The 18,656-nt window shown below is 41.2% G+C and overlaps 1 protein-coding gene across 14 annotated transcripts in view; it reads left to right on the top strand.

Moving 5' to 3' along the window:
• Window positions 1-18,656, top strand: part of PARD3 (par-3 family cell polarity regulator) — a 629,380-nt gene that overhangs the window by 447,719 nt on the left and 163,005 nt on the right. For 11 of the 14 annotated variants that reach the window (XM_088462692.1, XM_088462686.1, XM_088462681.1 and 8 more), the window contains one exon: window positions 18,049-18,165. The exons of the other annotated variants lie outside the window; for them this stretch is intronic. In XM_088462692.1, coding sequence (XP_088318818.1) covers window positions 18,049-18,165 — 117 coding nt within the window. The remainder of the gene's footprint in view (window positions 1-18,048; window positions 18,166-18,656) is intronic. 14 annotated transcript variants of the gene reach the window in all.

Genomic DNA, 18,656 nt, shown 5'->3' with positions numbered 1-18,656 from the left:
TTATTTAACAGTTATTTATATAAAATTCATATTACACTGCGCTTAACAGACAATATTTCAGTCATTCACTTCAGCCCTTGCCCCAGAATACACATACCGACTAGGGATAATTTTTTTCAAAAGTCAATTAAACTACCAGTATGTTTTTGGAGTGAGGAAACCATTGCAAACACAGAGAGAACATATAGTTACTTGGTCTGGAATTGAACTCATGAGCCCAGGGCTCTGAGGCAGTAATACTGACCACTACGCCAATCACGCTGCTCAAGTATTACATGATTAATACTTCAGGTTTAATCCCTATCCATCTTTAGTTTAACCTCCTCAGCGCCAGGATAAATGGCTGACTTATTGACGCTAAACACTGCTGCTAAGTACCTCTTACATTTACAGGCCTATAAATGTCAGCTGTACTCCTGAAATAATGAAAGAGATGCTGGAGTAAATGAGAGCAGTGCTTTATTGTGCTGCTCTCCCAACAAACACAGACCATGCAATGAGAATGCAGATAGGAACCCGTCAGAGTGATGGAAATGTCTGGTTATCCATGTTCTAGAATCCGCATTGCTAAGCTTGTAGCTACACACTGGCAAATAAGAGGCTAATAGGTATTAGCACTCATGTTTTTATATACGTTGGGGAGCGGCATTTTATTTGTATTATTTTTATTTTCTTCCTATACACATATTGTGCCAGGCTGACCTCTTACCAAAGACAAGTTCATAGTTGCTAATAACATATTCTTCTAGTTTTCTTCTCTTTCTTGTCAGAGAGTTTAAATGGAGAACCTTTGACATTTTGTGCACAGCATCTGACTACAAAGCGAGAAAGAGGAGGCACATAGCATGACAGCTGAGCTCTCGAAGACCCTTCCTGACGTCCCTTTACATTCCCATTCCACAGCGCTCCGATTCGGTGTGGAATGCAAGTGTCAAAGATGACACCTATTTTATAATCACTGCAACGCTAATCTTTTCTCAAAAGATGTTGCTGACAGTTCTGAGGTTCTTAGTCAATTTCCATTTCAGCTTATGTAGAAAATGTGAAATCATTTTTTTTACTGTAATTGAGTGAAAATTAAAGGGTAGAGTCTATTCAGCTTCAAACAATGCCTGGCTAAAAAAAAACATGAAAGGCAGGGTAACCATTCATGACTATAAATTCTGGGAACCTAAGCATGTCAGAAGAGAGCTGATAAGACTTAGGTTGAATACACTGTTCATGATAGATATACCAATTACATTGTTCCAGGATTATAATGTACCTTTGTGAGAGTATATAGATATTCATGCCCATTTGCACACGTATTCATACACTGGCATGCGTGCTACGGGCTAGGAGGTTCTGACTTCAGAATCTACATAGTTATATTGTGGCAATCGGCTTAGCGAACACCTGTTTTATTGGGAATGTAATAAGTGCATTAGAGCCTCTCTATGTAGAGGAACTGGGCTGGGGACATCACTGAGGCATGGGGTACTTGTAGACTGTAGCAATATCCGTGAGAATACAGCCTATTAATTCACTAAGATCTAGTGATTAATGTCAGTAAGGTCACTGGTTCTATTGAATCGCTAGACTGCACTCTCGTGCAGATGCAGCCCCTATTCTGTAATCTGGAGCTACATCAAGAGTACTAGAGATGTATATATCCAGCGTTCTCTAATGCTGGCTGCTGTTCATAAGCATTTTGCAAAACCGTCAAATACATCATTGCGGTCAGTGAAATTCTATTTATTTCTTGCTATGATTTCATTAGGCATTTGTGGTAGATCAAAAGTGTTTAGGATAATTTTACACCTGATTCTGCAATATTAAGCGGGCCCACATAAGTAAATATAGGAGAAAATATTTTATTTTACTGCTTACAGCTAAACTGTGCAAGGATTGTGTTAGTATATGTATTTGCCCACTTATGAAGGTAGTGCTGCCATACCCATGGAAGTAGTTATAGTAGACTGGGACCATTTGGAGAACTATTAGTAGTACTAAGTACAGTGCCAGTCTGTAGTATATTAGATGAATATAATAGTTTTGGTTTTACTCAGTCTTTTATATTTATACAGAGAGGTGCCGAGGGATTTTTTACTGTGTAAAACATTAGGCAAAAAGCTCTAGTCCCTGCCATTTCTCGCTCTGTACAAGCACTTTTCTTTACTCCTTTTTGCAGAGCAGTGAGATCTGTAGAATTGTTATGCATCATATAGGGGACCGTAACTTTCACTGAGCCGCAATAAGACCATTGATCTCTTTGTGTGCGGAGTGCGGGCATGACTTTCCTGCGCGGTGCATTGTGTCTATTGGTCATAGTGTTTAATCATCTAATTCATTGTTTGATAGCAGGTATTTCCTATTTATAGAGTGACTGCCCTGAGATTATATACTGTATAATGGTTTGGCCTCAAATACACATTGTTTAAATAATGTAAAATTTGACTTTCTTTCCTTTTTACATATTTTGACATAAAAACGAGGATGCTGATTTGTTGTATCCCTGTAAGTGCTGACTTGTTTCTCGGATAATGAGATCTACTGGGAACATACCAGGGACTATGAACAGGAATATTAACATTGTAAATGCTTTGTTGTGTGTAGCCTTAGGCCTACCTTGACTAACTCTATTAGTGCTTATTATTAGTTCTATCACGTTCTTCATATAACATGCTTTCCATGTAACCTTCTTGGTGCTGTCAGCAGTGGATAGAGAGGCGCCCCACAAGGTGTGGAGCATTTTAAGCTTTAGAACTGTTGAATCCCTAGATTTGATGATTTTCATATACTTATGGTGCATACACACAGGACCATTAAAATGCTCGATATGAACGATAACGATATTGATCATATCGTTATCGTTCATATCGTGCATTTTTTTGGTCCCTTCCAACCCGCCAACAACCTGCGATGTGCGGGCACGTATGGACGATAATGATATCGTCCATTGCCCATGCATGCAGGCCTACCTGGTCAATATCGACCAGGTTACTATAGGGACCCGCAATCGTTGATCGTGAGTCGTTGGCCGTCATCGGTGGTGTCCTGGATATCGATATCGATCATCCAGCACACCCGGGAGATCGTTCAGCGACATCGTTGTTGCCGCCGGTCGACCCGTGTATATGCACCATAGCTGTATCATTTATATTTTGTGGTTTTGGAAACTTTACAGACACTGTCTGTTTCTGTGCCTGCAATTAGTCTCATGAGGTAGCACCTCCCATTATATATATTCAGGGTGTGCAGTCCAGGAACCTTTCCTATGTGGAATATATATGTAATTTCCACTACTTACATTTTACTGCATCTAAATATAAATCTTATTCTAGTAAAGAGTGAAGCTTGATTTAACTTTTATGGTAGCTAAATATTGTGGAAGACATTTATGAACAATAATACAAAAATGGATGGCATTTCAAGTATTTACTGTACTAGGTAACATAGGGCCTGATTCAGACCCACTCGCGAGCGGCTGTCCGCTCGCAAGTGGGTCGATGTTATGGGACTGAGCATGCGCACGACGGAGGGAGCTCCGTCGTGCGCATGCGCCAGACGCGACGAGCGAAGGAAAGTCCTTCGCTCGTTGTGTCCGATCAAAGGGGGCGTGCTGTCAATGTTGATTGACAGCACGCCCCCTTTGGTGGGCGTGCCGGGGGCGTGCCTCCCTGACGGGGGCGTTCCCACGGGAACGCCTCCCGTCAGAAGCCGGCCCACTGACATCACTAGTGATGTCAGTGGGAGTGATTTTGGCTCTGATAGAGCCAAAATCACTCCGGAGCTTGCGGTTGAAAACCTCAACCGCAGGCTCCGGCTCGCAAATTCGATGGTCGCGATGGTCTCGACCATCGGGACTATCACAATGCCCGCTCGTATAGCCTGTGGGTGGTGACCCACAGCTATACGAGCGTCCAGGAGGACGCTCCATGAAAATGGAGCCCGGCCCTCATTCAGAGCGTGCGCTCTGCTCAGAGCGTACGGCTCTGAATGAGGGCCATAGACAGTATCTGTTTTTTTTTGTAAAGTGGTTCAGGGATTATTTTGCAGTTACCTGTACGCCAGACTTCATACATGTCCCCAAATGTGTTATTACATATACATGTCTGGTGCCGCATATCTCCCATCATTTACTGACCTCCTACAGTACCTCAATCCGCCCAGAAGTACAACCTTTTGATGAAGCAATGTTAGCCCCTTTCACAGTTCTCAAATCGGAACTGTCCCTCATATATCGGGATATATGGTACTGTGTATCTCTCACAGAAGAATATCCTTAGCTCACAACTTGTAGTTCTATCTACAGCTAGCCTAAACCTGCTCTACACCTATGGACTCATATTTTCTTTGCTTCTTTCAGTAGGTTTTTATTGCTAATGTTTTCTGGTAGGGCATCATCTGCATATTGATTGCGTTGCTCATTGTGACTTTATTTTTGTGAACATCTCGGTTGTTTTGGTGTCAATCAAGGACAATTTCGTCTTCACCCAGGCTTAAAACAGATTAATTCATTTTGCAATCATTTGCTTGCGACCTCAGTCAATTGCTGAATTTAACAAAGGCATTTAAAAGAAATGTTCAAATTGACCCTGCTCATCACTTGGGCCACGCGGGGCATAATCACTCCGTACTTATTATCAGAGTTATTCAAGCAGACACAGCAATAGTCCTGTGTGCTGTAATGGTTCTCAGGCCAAATGCAGTTTGTAATTTGCACTATTGTACAGTATAACAATAAAGGCTGCAATTGCAAAGATCATCTTATCATGAGAAAGTAAAAAGCAGAGTGGAGATAAGAGCTGAGATAAGCACCATCATTACCCATTGCTTCAGGTGTTCAACACAATGAACTCTTATGGTGGGTACACACCTAAGCGATATATATGCAGATGATGGTCGTTCATACACACTGAACAACCATCATCTGCATGCTGCAGCGGGTCCCGGCGGGCGGGGGGCGTGTCCCGCCCCCCTCCCCACGGCTGCTGCTCTGTGTGTACGGGTGGACTGCAAACTGCCCGTACACAGCTGCCGGCGGACAGATCTGTCTGCAAACATATCTGGCCATCGGCTGTGCAGCGCAGCCTATAGACATATCGCTGGTATACACTGGCCGACGTACAGCAGATATATTGGCCGATCGATTGATCGGCCAATATATCTGTCAGTGTGTACCCAGCATTAGGCTGAGTACACACTGGCAGATATATTGGGCGATCAATTGATTGTGTGCGTCGGCCAGTGTTCACCAGCGATATTCACAGACGGCATTCACAGACATATCGCGTGGGCTGTGCTGCACATCCGATGCTCAATATATCTGCAGATATATTGGGGTATCGTGCTGTGTGTACGAGCGGTCAGCCAAGCACCCATACCCTTGCTGTAGAGGCCGCGGGGAGGGGAGCGCGACACGCCCCGACCAGTGGGACCCGCGGACAGATGATGGTTGGTTGTTTGATCTGCAGATATACATGTGGGCTGGGTACTCACTGGAGGATGTGTACCAGAACGACATATCATACTGCTGGTACGCATCAGAGCATTGTTATGAACGACTGAATGATCACTTCATTAACATGAATGGGGCTGCTTGCGATATCGTCTGGTTTGATGTGCAGCACATCAAACCAGGCGAAGTCGCATGCGAACGTGTGAGTGTGCATACCGTGCGTACACACTACTCGATATGTCGTTACGATATGGCTAAACCGGCACGACATCGTCCCAGTGTGTACCCGGCTTTGGGTCCTCCAGCAGCTTCGCCCAAGATCTTACTGTAGTCATTGGAAGACATGACCTAGTGACCTTTGTAAGAAATAATGTAACATTTGGCTTTCTAATGGTGTATGTGACTTTTTTTGCCAATTTAAATTCCTAGATCGGACAGTCTAGTATGTATTAAAAAAGTCCTTTATAATGATGAAAGGTACACAATTATTATTATTACTATATAGTGCCACCACGTTACCCAGCACTATACTTTTTTCAGGAAGAAAACTACAATTGTCATTTTGGTCTGAGTGAAAGGGAAATACAGCAACCGGAGGAAACCCACACGCATGGGGAGAACATACAAACTCCACACACACCGTAATTAAACTCATGACCTCAATGCAAGTTTAATGGTGTAGTCTGGACGCATCCGAAAGGAAGATGACACAGAAGACAATGCGTCGCTAGTCACATCCATTCCATATGGATACTATGGAAGTGCAATTAGATTTTGGCCAGGAACCAGGCATCCAATTGCACCCTTCTAAATATCGCCACCTGCTATTTTCACAAGCTTGTTATTAGTGCCTTTACTTACTGTTTCACAGCACTGGGGCCATTTGGTTGCTTTAAAACCAGTCACTTTATGTGGGAAGTTTGTATGCTCTATTCATGTTTGCATCGTTTTCTCCCACCTCCATAGGCATACGTTTTGCAGATTGCAAGCTCCTCTGGTGCAGAATCTGATGTGAATAATTAATATTGTCTGTAAAATGCTTTCACGCTGTATAAATAACTGTCGATAGAGATCTATAGATATTACTTTTTGTCCTTTTATATAAAGATAATTTATCTTTAGGTTTTGTAGTCTAGGTATACATATTAGATTGTACAGTCATCCGGACAGGGAACACACTCACTACAAATGGTTAAAAAGTTCCAAACTGTATTTCATATGAGTGCGCCTCTTCCTCAGGGGAACAGTGTTCTGTAGATTGCTAATGAGCACCTCTATGCATGCCATCTTCTAAAGGAAATGGATGGGTACAAGCTGAAGACAGATCCCTATGAGGCCTGTCAGTGGGTGAGCGAGCCGCGCTGCCATTCTGCTTTCTTGTGGGAGAGCTCAGAAGGCAAATGTAGAAGTGTAGATAGAACTGTAAGAGCTGAAGGTACAAGAGAGGAGGTGTCATGTATCTCATCAAGAATATTAATCTCAAAGGAAACAATAAGAAGTGGGTTAGAAATCTCATGATGATCTATATGCTGTTTATTCATTTCAGCTCTTCTTTCTTTTTGTGTCTCCTGTAGAAAACATTGGCTTTTTTCCTTTGTAATAAATGTGTTTAGTAGACATTTTACTGATTATGAATACCTCTCCTTACCTGTTGACACATGACCTCATTACCACCTGTAATCCATGATTGCCTGCTTCAAACTTCTGGGACTTCTCCCAGGAGTTTAGGCCTCCCCGATCTAAGCCTCCCTAAGTGAATTGGGCTGTCTTGCGCCAAGTTTCTTTTTCATGTCTTTGTTGCCTGAAAATGCTTCTTCATAGCAAACGGATGCTACACACCACTTCACCAGACTGCACTGATGAATTTGATATGCGACACTTGTATGTCTGTTTGCGACTGTTTGAATCTGTAGGGCTACGATGTAGAAGCCGCTGCTTTTTTCCATGCCAAGGTCCGTTGTTCTTCATATACAGATTCAGTGCCACACAGGTGTCGCATAGCAAATGAATTGGTGCTGTCTTGTGAAGTGGTCTGTTCAGTCATTTTGCATCTAAGACGCATTTTCGCTAAAAAAGATGCTCGGCACAAGCCAAGTTGCACAGGACCTGGCGGCTCGCTCGCGCCACACAGTGTATTAAGGCTAGGTTTATCAGGACACATCTGGATTGTGGCATTTTCAGCACCACACCTGCCCAAAGCTCTCACTAGGATCGTCCCTGTGCGATTTCCCGAAGGAAAGTATTAAAATGTCTGCATGTGCTGTATGCTATTTACAGTTCACTTATCGCCTACAAATGTGTCCTCATACATCTAGCCTCAATACACCACTCAGCGCGACTTGCCTGGAGTGAGTGATCAGCCAGGTTCCGCGCAACTCTACTACTGTATGAAGTTTTTGTTTTTTATGCAAGTAGTACTTATTAAAATTTTTGCATATGGACAAATAAAATATCTGCGTAACAAGGCAAACAATTAACAAACAACTACATAATACACGTGTACATCCGAATACTGAAATGCATACATATCATAAAAATAGTCACTGTGTATCAACAAGGTCAAGATTACACCGTGTGTCCAAGTTAGGGTGAAATATATGCTCTAAATAAACAAATGAGAGGGATAGAAAAAGGTAAAAAAGACCAAGAAAGAAGAGAGATTAACGAAGAAAGAGGGAGGGTTGGGGGGAGGGGGGCCACCGGGGCTCCAATAAAGTACTGGACTAAACTCAAGCAACTTATTAGAAAGGAAGGACTAAGGTGTGCCAGCAAGGGATTTGTATCTGTCGGATTCACAGAATTGCAGCCATGGGAACCAGATCAGCGAATAATTATGAAATTTATGTGATGTCATCCATCGACCTATACATTTCTATTCTTTGAAACCAGTCAGTAAGGGTCGGTGGGGAAGTAGATTTCCAGTGCACAAGTATAACAGCCTTAGCTGCACTGTTGAAATATTTCAACAGCGATTTTTTTGTAAACTGATAAGGGCGATACATGTAGATTTAACAGCCAGTATTCAGGCCCATCTGGCACCCCCGAGCCTAGGACTTTGCGTGCAACCGATATTACGTCATCCCAGAAAGTTCGCAAAAACGGGCAGGCCACCATTTATAAAGTGGGGATCACAATCCGCGTCACATCTCCAGGAACTCGCGGGTATCCCAGGACACATCTTGGATAGGGTGGACGGACACCGGTACCAACGGGACATAACCTTAAAATGAGCCTCAAGAGTAAGTATATTAGTGGAGCTACTCCAAGACTTTTCAAAGATAGACCTCCATTTAGGTATATTTATATCCATGCCAAGGTCCCTTTCCAGGGGTGTCTTAACAGAGGAGGGAGCCCGTGTGCATTCCCCGTCAGGGGCCCCCTCCTCGCACCCCGGCAGCCAGCAGGCCAGCCTCCGCATCAGTAGACTCTGGGCACTAGAGTGTGCCCAGAGTCTACTGCGCATGCGCAGATCGCCAGGGAAGTGGCGCGGCATTTTGAGCAGCGCTGAGAGACCCAACACGGGGCCTCGGAGAGGTAAGTTTTAGATAATATGGGTGCAGGGTGTGCTGTGCGGGCCTCCCCTGGACCCGGGGGCCTGTGTTCACCTCACACCCTGCACCCATTATAGATATCCCCCTTTCCAAATGTTTTGTGAGTTTTGGTAATGTAAAGAAATGGTTCCCGATTAGGTAAATAGATGATGATAAATGGGTGGAAGGATACTGGGACAACATCAATTCCTCACAAAATGCCAGGTCCCGAATCCCTGCACTGTGAAGGTCTTGGAGGCTTTTTTTTTTGTTTGCTGAAAATGTGTCTAAGCCGCAATGTGTGTATCTGTCTCTGTATATGAATGACAGCAGAACTTGGAATGAAAAAAGCTGCAGCCGCTACATTGTAGCACTTCGTATACAGATTCAGAGACTCATGCGAACACAGATATAAAAGTGTCACATATCAAATTAATCAGCACAGTCTGCTGGTGCATCCTAGTCGCAGCACATAGTTGGCAAGAAAGATGCCCGGCAATAGCTCAAGGGACATGGAGCGCCAAGAGGGGCTTAGTGGCGCGACTGCAGCAAAGATGTGTAAGGACACATCTGTACATGTGGTGGAGGCCCCCATGCTGTTCCCTGCAATAGCATGAGTATGTAGCCTATTTGATCAATTCCGCTTATTCAGGCAATAAGTTATACAGCAATACCCATTTATTTTATTTTATAGAACTTAAACATTTTTCATACCATTGAGAAGTATCACTCTTGGTTCATCTGTGTAGGAACATACTTTAATAAAAATTTGCAATGTACAGCAATAGCAACTATAGATTACCTCTGTCATGATTGGACCATGGACCATAACGTTTGCTCCACGCAGCAGAACACATTACATATAATAATAAGGCAGGAAAAAAAAAGATGAATAAATTCTTCCTTTAGGGTTAATTGGAAAATAAATCTATTATTGTTGCTGGCGATATTTTAATATTATCTTAATAAGCTTTTTGCATATGATTCAGATGCTTCTTTTTCTGCATAGTGTAGATAAAATTGGGAACATACAGAGCGTGTTAATGGAGCTTGCGCTACCTCTGTACTGGCCAAGTGTGGTTTTCTTGTGAAAAGAGATAGATTTAGGTGAGTTTAATGCATGAAATCAGCAGAACTTCCATTAACAGGGGTATTCAATATGGGTGCGATAACATCGTTTTTGCGTTAATATCGGAGGTATGACGTTATTATCGCAGGTTTTACTTTTACACCGTATTCAATTTCAAAGACTTATCGCAGTTTTGAAAAGTCTTTGATAAAAAACGGGCATAAGTTTTCACCATTGAATAGGCGTCGAAAAAAAGTGCAGAATTGGGGTTTAGGGGTGCAGGCTTAAAAAAAATAGCCTGCACCCCTGGGACTGACATTTAAAAAAGAACTGTGTCAAAAAAAAGTTTTTTAAAAAAATACGGACACCCCAAAAAATTAATTTAAAAATTGGGGTGAAAAAAAAAATGGGAAAAAATTGTTTAACAATAGGGAAATAGGTTCAGGGCTATTCTGCAAGTATGCGCAGATGTTTTCTAGAATAGAATTTTTAAAAACTTACTTTAGGGAAATAAAAATATGCTAGTACCCATTTTCATGTACCACAAATTTGATGGGACCACCTAAAAAAACGAAAAAAATAACCTAAGTTCTCTTCTGCATCACTTCTTCAATGTCGGAAAAAAACACCTGCTGCGGCCATTTAAATCCCCGACTTTCAATTAAAGGCTAAAACGGGGGTACCCATAGTGATCCCCCATGTTTTTACTACTTTAGGGGGGTCTTACAATTTTTTTAAGGAAAAATTCTTAACTTTACGCAAATCCAACTTCAGAGTTTCCCGTTTTCGTTACTTTTATATTGAATACGGGTATAAGCGGGAGCGCGCCCGATACTTTAACGCAGGTAAAAACTCCGATATGAAACGTTAACTTCGACGGTGAAGTTAACGTTTCATATTGAATACTCCTCTAGGTCTCTATCCCAACATGTCACGCAACTGGTCGTGGAAGCGTTGACCAGCAGTTTAGTAATTGATTTTGCTGTGTGGCCTCAGTGTAGATATGGTAGGGTTGAATTAAATGAATTTACTGTGTATAAGCAGGAAGCCAGTTTCTGAGGTCTTGTTTTTGCTATATAATTGTTATAGAACCTCAATGTTTCCATCACCAAAATAGATAAAGGGTCACATATGTCACCTAAAGTTTTTATTGCAGTCAGCAGTGTACATATACATATATATTGTGTTCCATATACATAGGTTATAGACTCAAGTCTGCCTGAAATACTTCCAAATACAGGTAACTGAAGGGAAAATAATAAAGAGAGTCACTCAGGATATACAGGGCTGTACTTTCCTGAATTGAAATGAAAAGTGTTCAGATCAATACCAGCTGCCTTTTTGCACTGTGCAATTGACAGGCATTGAGCAAGAGTGATGAGCTCCATAGGGGCTAGCGCTACTTTCCCAAATGCCTAATGAGTCTCCGGCTCTGCTGTACCAGGACGTGACACTGCTTGGAAGTGTCAGTCTGACAACTCCTCGCCTCTGCCAGTCATTTTGCATTAGAGAAACATGATATGCAGACTTTTTGTTACCCACAGCAAGGGAGCAGCCTCATCCCATCAACTTGGTAGTGTCACAGTACTCTGGATTCAAGGCTTATATGAACAAATATATTGAACATGCCAAGTTTCCACAAAAGTATGATGGATGTTAAACATAGTAGCTGGCTTTGTGGGACTCCCCTTTGGGAGATCCTGATGGGGGAAATCCTAGGTGGAATGGCTGGGAGCATGAATTGTGTCATCATTGTGTCTGTGTAAATCAGCCACATTGACATGAATCACATCTTCACAACCAGTCCCACCCTCTTCACTGCAGAAATGGATGGGACACAGGATAGTACTTTTGGAATCTCCCAGACATTCTGGGAAAGTAGGCAAGTATGAATTGTCAGGTCACTGGTTTTGTTCGAGGCTACAATGCTTCACCAGCAATATTATATAGCACTGTACCATCCACATCAATGGAGATCATCTTGGCAGCTGCTAAACATGAAAATCTGAAGTGACTGTAAAAGTCTGCATACTTAGTGTATGTATCAGTTTATATCTGGGCTTTTGTTATTTTTTTTATTTTAGCTCTCTTTTTAAGAATATCATTCTTTTAATTTTTTTTTGCAGCTCAAAAATTTTACTCTTTGGAGTCAATCCAATAAGGTGCGAATTGCTGTTTTCTCTTCGAATTCGCATAGCAAATTCATTTTGCATTCCATTAATTTACCAACTCGCACTGAACCAGTCAGAGTGAATTCACGTTTTTTCATTCGCACCTCCCTGAGGGAGAGAGATGGAAAGGAAGTATTTATATTTTAAGGTTAAAATGTCGAGACATTGAGCTGAACCCCTTGGACCCCCCCTTTCCTAATGACTAATTAGGCAATTGGAAGTTTCTGATTAGCTCATTTTTGGGGGGTAAAAAAAATGGCCTCAAATTACCCCGAAATTAACTTGTTTTGTTTGTGCACCCCAAATGTAATTACAGTATTTTTATAATTGAAAAATATTTTTTTTTATCTTTTTTTTTTTTTAAATTTCAAAGTTCCCCAAAGTCTCTTTTTTTTTTTTTCCTACTTTTTTTTTTTGCATTTTTAATTTAATTCGTTTGAGATTAAACTAAAATGTTTGCTCTTTTATAATTTGTTTTGTATTTAAAAAAAAAAAAAAACACAAATCAGCCATTTGACACCATTTAACATTTTTTAGTACTTTCCTAATGCCCACAAACAGCATTCTATATGGTCCTGCTACCGAAAGTATACATTTTGTGGGGTCCAGGATGGTCTCCCCACTTTTTCATGCACTTTTCTCACATCGCATTTGGCAGTCAATTCGCAAACTTCTGCTGTGAGTACCGCGAATGGGCATTTTTAATTGTATTGGAGAATTCTTGGGAGCGCATTCGTGCGAAGTGTACGGGTTTCTTGAAACAAACTTTACCACTCGCAATTCGCACCTAATTGGATTGACCCCTTTGTGTTTTGAGCGAACTTAACTACAAGTTCCCACATTATTAAAATAGTAATATCAAGAAAAGCTGGTTAAAAACCAGTGTGTGTATGTATGTATTACTTTCCATTTATGCAATAGTTTAATCCACAGTAAATTAGCAGATGTTAGACCAAATTTAGTCTTAAGGATATTGACCTTGTTTGTCCTCGATTACAATATTTTGTTCATTTCCTTGCAATCAAGCCATCGTACTGAGTTAATTGCCATCAACAACTTAATTGTCCTTTATTCCATTTGAATCTTACCTTTCACATCAAGAGAAATTAGAAGGGCCTCAAGCAATTAACAGAATGGGTACTACTGCTTGAAAAAGTATAAGATATTTAGATTGAAATTAAACCTCTTTAAGTAGAGTATCGTTTGCTGCACCTGTGGCGGGGCTGGTACAGGGATAAATATCTAAAAAGCCATTTGGGAGGAGGGGGGGTTCGGATGCACTTTGTGCTTTATATTTGATACATATTTAGGTGCAGAACTACAAACTGTTTCTTTTGCCTAATTCATAGCTCTCTGACAAAGTTACCTGTGTATGCAATTAGCAGAATTATTATAATTTTAGTTTGTGTTGATACATTTTTTTTCACAAAAGTCTGAATTCATATTGCTCTATTTGTTGGCGATGTAGATGATACTACGGATATATACCTCTCAATGTTCTGTTTTCCGATTGCATTACTGCGGATGATTCGATATTAGATGTAACCTAGGTAGTGTGGCAGAGTCTGAAAATGGTCATACATTTTATTAGCATGAGATATATATATGTATTAGGGATGTGCAGGCTCTGATAGTTTAGATTTTTCCCGCCAAAAATCGGGTCTCAGAAAGAGGCAAAACGTTATCTTTCATGGACAAACATAATCTTCCATGGACTTTTGTCCAGGAATGATGATGTTTGTCCATGAAAGATGATGTTTTGCCTCTTTTTGAGACCCGATTTTTGGCGGGAAAATTCGAACCTCTCCGAGCCTGCACATCCCTAATATGTATATAGAGCATACATATTCCATTGCGCTCTACAATTGTGAACAGGAAAGTAACAAATCATGACAAGGTAATAAGGCCCTGCTTACAATCTATACATCTGCTGTTCTGACCACTGCCTGACCATTCATCTTTTAGAATTGGCCATACATTTATATCCACATGTTCCCTAGCCATATCTGAATGACTTGACTATTGGATGTTTGGTCAGCTGCTGTCATCATCCAAGAGCATTTACTATGTGCCCTAATTGAAAATCTGATAGATATGATCACATGTTGATTGACATTGCTGGACTTTTTTTTAGCCCATTCACACACTGATTTTCAGCCAGTTAGGTCATTTGTAGTGTGTATGGGCAGCTGGAATGGGAAAGACATGTAACTAAGTGAGTCTTCGTTTTTGTACAAGGCTGGTGTCTGGCTGCAGCATGGCTACCAGGCTACCACCAGCCTGCACATTTGTGGATACTAGTACATAAACAGTCCAAACTCAAATGTCTGCTGCTTCTGATGCTGCTAGAGGATTTTCATAAATCAGACTTCCTGCAACATTTAATTATGGCCCTTTACATAGTGGTAGTAGCCAGTGTCGGTTTTTACCTAGGGGTAAAATATGCCACCTCAGTGTAGTCAGTGCAGTCAGTGACTGCACTGGCTACACTGTGACTGGAAGTGGCTTCCCATTAGAAGCGCCATTTGCCAGTCACAAAAACAACAGGCAGTCTCAGGGGGAGGTGTCTCCACCCCCTGGGACTGCCAGTCCGGGCTGCTATTAGCAGAGAGCGGCTTCCAGGAGCAAGCCGCTACTTTACCTTTCCGCCAGCCCTAACTGGCTCCTAGCGGCGCCTGTCAGTTTCATTGTGCAGGCTCCGGGACCCAGCCAGGAGCCTGTAAGTTTTACTCTTTCTCTGAAGCGGCAGTCCCCTCATCTAAGAGGGTAGGAGCCGCCACTGGTAGTAACTATTACTGGGGCAGTGATATTGAGAAAGCATGTTTGAGACTGTTATATCACTGGGTTCTAGTTTGTTGATTGGCTGCATTCTCTTGACTATTGTTTAAAGTTTCAACTGCACCGACCGACCTGTACATTGTCCGCAGAAACCGTTGACACTGACTTCACAACTGGGTGGGTAAACTTAAATGCCCACCCAGCTGTGATGTCTGGCCAGACATATAGGGTCTGATTCAGAGATGGACGCATTACCGATTTTTACGCAGATCGAGCGATTTTTTTTGCCACTGCGCATGTGTGTCAGCTGCACTGCGCAGCGCAATGATTGTTTTGCAATTACTGCACAGAGGATCCATTCACAATGTGAAGTCACAGTTATGGGGAGGTAACGGGGGGTGGCTAGGCAAACGCAGGCATGTCTGACCGTTTAAACGCCGTTACATGGGCGTGCATAAATTAGACATTGCGATCTCCTGTGCAGCATGAGAGAGCTCTGTTCATGTCAGGAGAGCTGCAGTGTTTGTGGCTGGTCAGATATGCCACATGGCTGCCCAATCTTCGTCGATGTTACCGATGTGTATGCTGTTGTACGTCATCATACAGATATGAGAAGGCAGCAGTGGGTGTCCTTATGCTCGGATGTGCTTCGGAAGACTTTAGCATATGTTAGCAACTGCGCTCCGTGAGAGTATGCAGTTGCATTAGTATACATCTCTGAATCAGGCCCACAGAGCGGCCGATATGTAAATGTGTATGCTCACCAAGTCGATCCTCGGGATGCGGGGCCGGCCAGTCATTGGGTCACTTAATTGTGTAAGAATCAGCTAATGGCTGCCTGCTGAGTGTAAATAAACTCAGTCTCCCACTGAAATGTTTATGTACATACAAAAAAACATTGTTTAGTTTCTTAGGAAGAACACAGGTTAAAAAAATGACTAGTGCCCTTTTCACATGAACACTAATGACTATTACATCATTCCAGTAGGTAAGAGAGAGTGATGGACAAAATCTAGCGACAGTTTGGAAGAGAGATGAATTTTGTGTTTAGGCTAGATAACAACCTCCATATTTTATCTAATTGCATGAGGAATATGATACTGAATTCCAGTCCATGACAGAACTGTTACTTGCCTGGGCCCTGACTAATGGCAGGATTCTCTGACATGATAATCACTACTTACTGGCTATCATGTAGGTCCTGTCCACATATTTTTACAATGTCTTATTATTATTATTATTATTAAACAGCTGCTGTGAAATTACAATAGAAGCACACAGTCTAGCTAATAAATTAAGATTACACTTTTCAGTTTCTTCCATTCATAACCAATTTAACACTATGGGACTTTTTATGTCTTAATCAGTTTTTGTTTTTCTTCATTAATCAACTAATGGATGTTTCTTCAATAGCTTGCTATCCTAATGAAATCCGTAGGTAATTTGGCAGGCTACAATGATCTCATCAGTAACGCAGCAAGTTTAGCCCATTTAACAGATTAAATTGAGATTTTATTTGGTTTTGTTGTGCTTGAAATTCAGCACATTTGTGTAGATATGGTCTTTAACCAACAAAGTGCTGCTAGCAGTATGGCTTGTTGTGACTGGCACAAGTCTGTCCAGTAATTGGCCTTTCATTTTACCTGCAACAGATGTCAGTGAGTCATTCAAGAGTAGTAAATGTTAAAAACTGGTGCTGGCGAACACTAGACATAGACCATTTATTTAATATAAAACACTTTCTCTTCAGTGTCATGTAATTTTCGGTTTTAGTCTGGACCGTCATTTTACAAAGGCTGTTTTTTTTAATCTAAAATATAAATTGATCAGGAAGTCTTTAGTCCCTTGTGAATTGACTAGTCTCCATTTTATTGAAGACTGGGGCAGCCAACAAAATGGCTGCCATTATAGTGCACATTATTCCAAACATTTTATAATAATTTCTTATGCCATTTTGTTGCTGTTCATGGTCCATGTTAAGGATATGTGTACATCAGTGATGTGCAGTGAGGTAAATGGCTGGGGAGGCACTGGCTAGTTTCAGAGCCAGATCTACAGATATATATATATATATATATATATGTGTGTGTGTGTACCAGAGGGTTTATGTGGGCGTTATGCAAAGGTGAAGCAGTATATAGTGCTGGAAATTTGGTGAGTTTTGATCAGGGATGAGCAGAAAATGTAGACAGGGGAGGCAGTGCCTCACCTGCCATACACTTTTTACTCCAGAGTTTTGACTATAAAAATGATTAGAATAATACAAAGAAGATATTTATAATGTTTTCTTTACATTTTTCTTCTCATTTTTACGGTAAAAACTATGGAGTATACCCAAGTATGACAGGAAAGGCTCTGCCTCACCTGACCGCACATCAGTGGTGTACATGGGTGATTTTCATCCACCCCTGATCTGTTCCGCCATATTTGTGGGTTGACACAGGAAAGAAGGAATGGAGAAGGAACCTAACAGGGATTCGTTGATCCTTGTGAGTAACGTACAAGGAATGTAGTTTACAAAAAAGGGTTATTAACATGAATGAGAGTATGAATGTTCCCTGGGGTTCCATGATGCTACTAGCTCCCAGTGAATTACAAGATGGTATTGAATAATATTTAGCCTGAAAAATGCCTGCTATCATTTTGTGTATGTGACACTTAGACTGTATATGTCATTATGCACATATAAATAAATGTTTTTTTTTTTGTCCTGACTATTTAATACAGTAGGTGTTCTTTCTTCTGATTGCATGTCTGCCCATTTCTCTATTTTCTGTACTATGCAGTATTTCACTAACACTCTAAAATACAAGAGTCAAGTTCTATCATAACAATATTTCCTATTATTTCCAAGAAAAGAAATCCGTTCTAGCTATAAGTATAACCGGATAACATATCTGTAAACTCGTGTTTGCTGATTGCATTGTGGCAGAGATGATCCCTTTAGAAAACAGCGAGGACGTAATCAAGCAACAGAGGAAAGAATTGTCTCCACAAAGACACTTGTTGTCGCCTTCTCATTTCGCAGACCAGTGTTAGAATTCCGCTTGTTCTTGACAGGTTTGGCAAACATCGAAAAGATGACAAGATTGAACACAGGGGATCATGGAAAATGAAAATGCAAGAAGCCCACCCTTCTGAAGATGACAGAATGCGAATGAGGCAAGAACAGGAGAGGTAGACTTCAAGTGCTGCTTAATTAGCATCTTTCCTAACCAGGCAGCATGTGCCACACTGAAAGCTATTGATATAACCTTTTTCAAACCACACTACAACAGTTTTTTAAATATCACCTTGTTTGCTTCACTGACTTATTATTCACTGTCATTATTTTTAGCCCTTTAATTTAAACTGTTCGTGTATACTACACACCTATATATTTGGCAGAAGTGCAGTTTTTTCATTGCAGGAATTGTTCAAATTTTAACTGATTAGTATTTTTCATTTCGTTTGTGTTTAAAATGCTCCCTACCAATGACAGATTGCCGTACTTGATCAGCAAATTATATGTAGGTATGTGTATATTCTATCATGTTACTCGTGGGCGGCATCTAATGGGGCAGCCTTTATTTTCTTTGTAGTGTAAATGTGTTTAGAATAAACATCAGAAGACTTAAGGTGATTTTTATACTGCATTGAGATTTTAGTAATGGTTTCTGGACTATAAA

Source organism: Taudactylus pleione, unplaced genomic scaffold, assembly GCF_031769625.1.
Source record: "Taudactylus pleione unplaced genomic scaffold, aTauple2 ptg000053l, whole genome shotgun sequence".
Classification (NCBI taxonomy): domain Eukaryota; kingdom Metazoa; phylum Chordata; class Amphibia; order Anura; family Myobatrachidae; genus Taudactylus; species Taudactylus pleione.
Note: the sequence above shows the minus strand (reverse complement) of the source record. Positions and strands in the feature narration are given on the sequence as shown.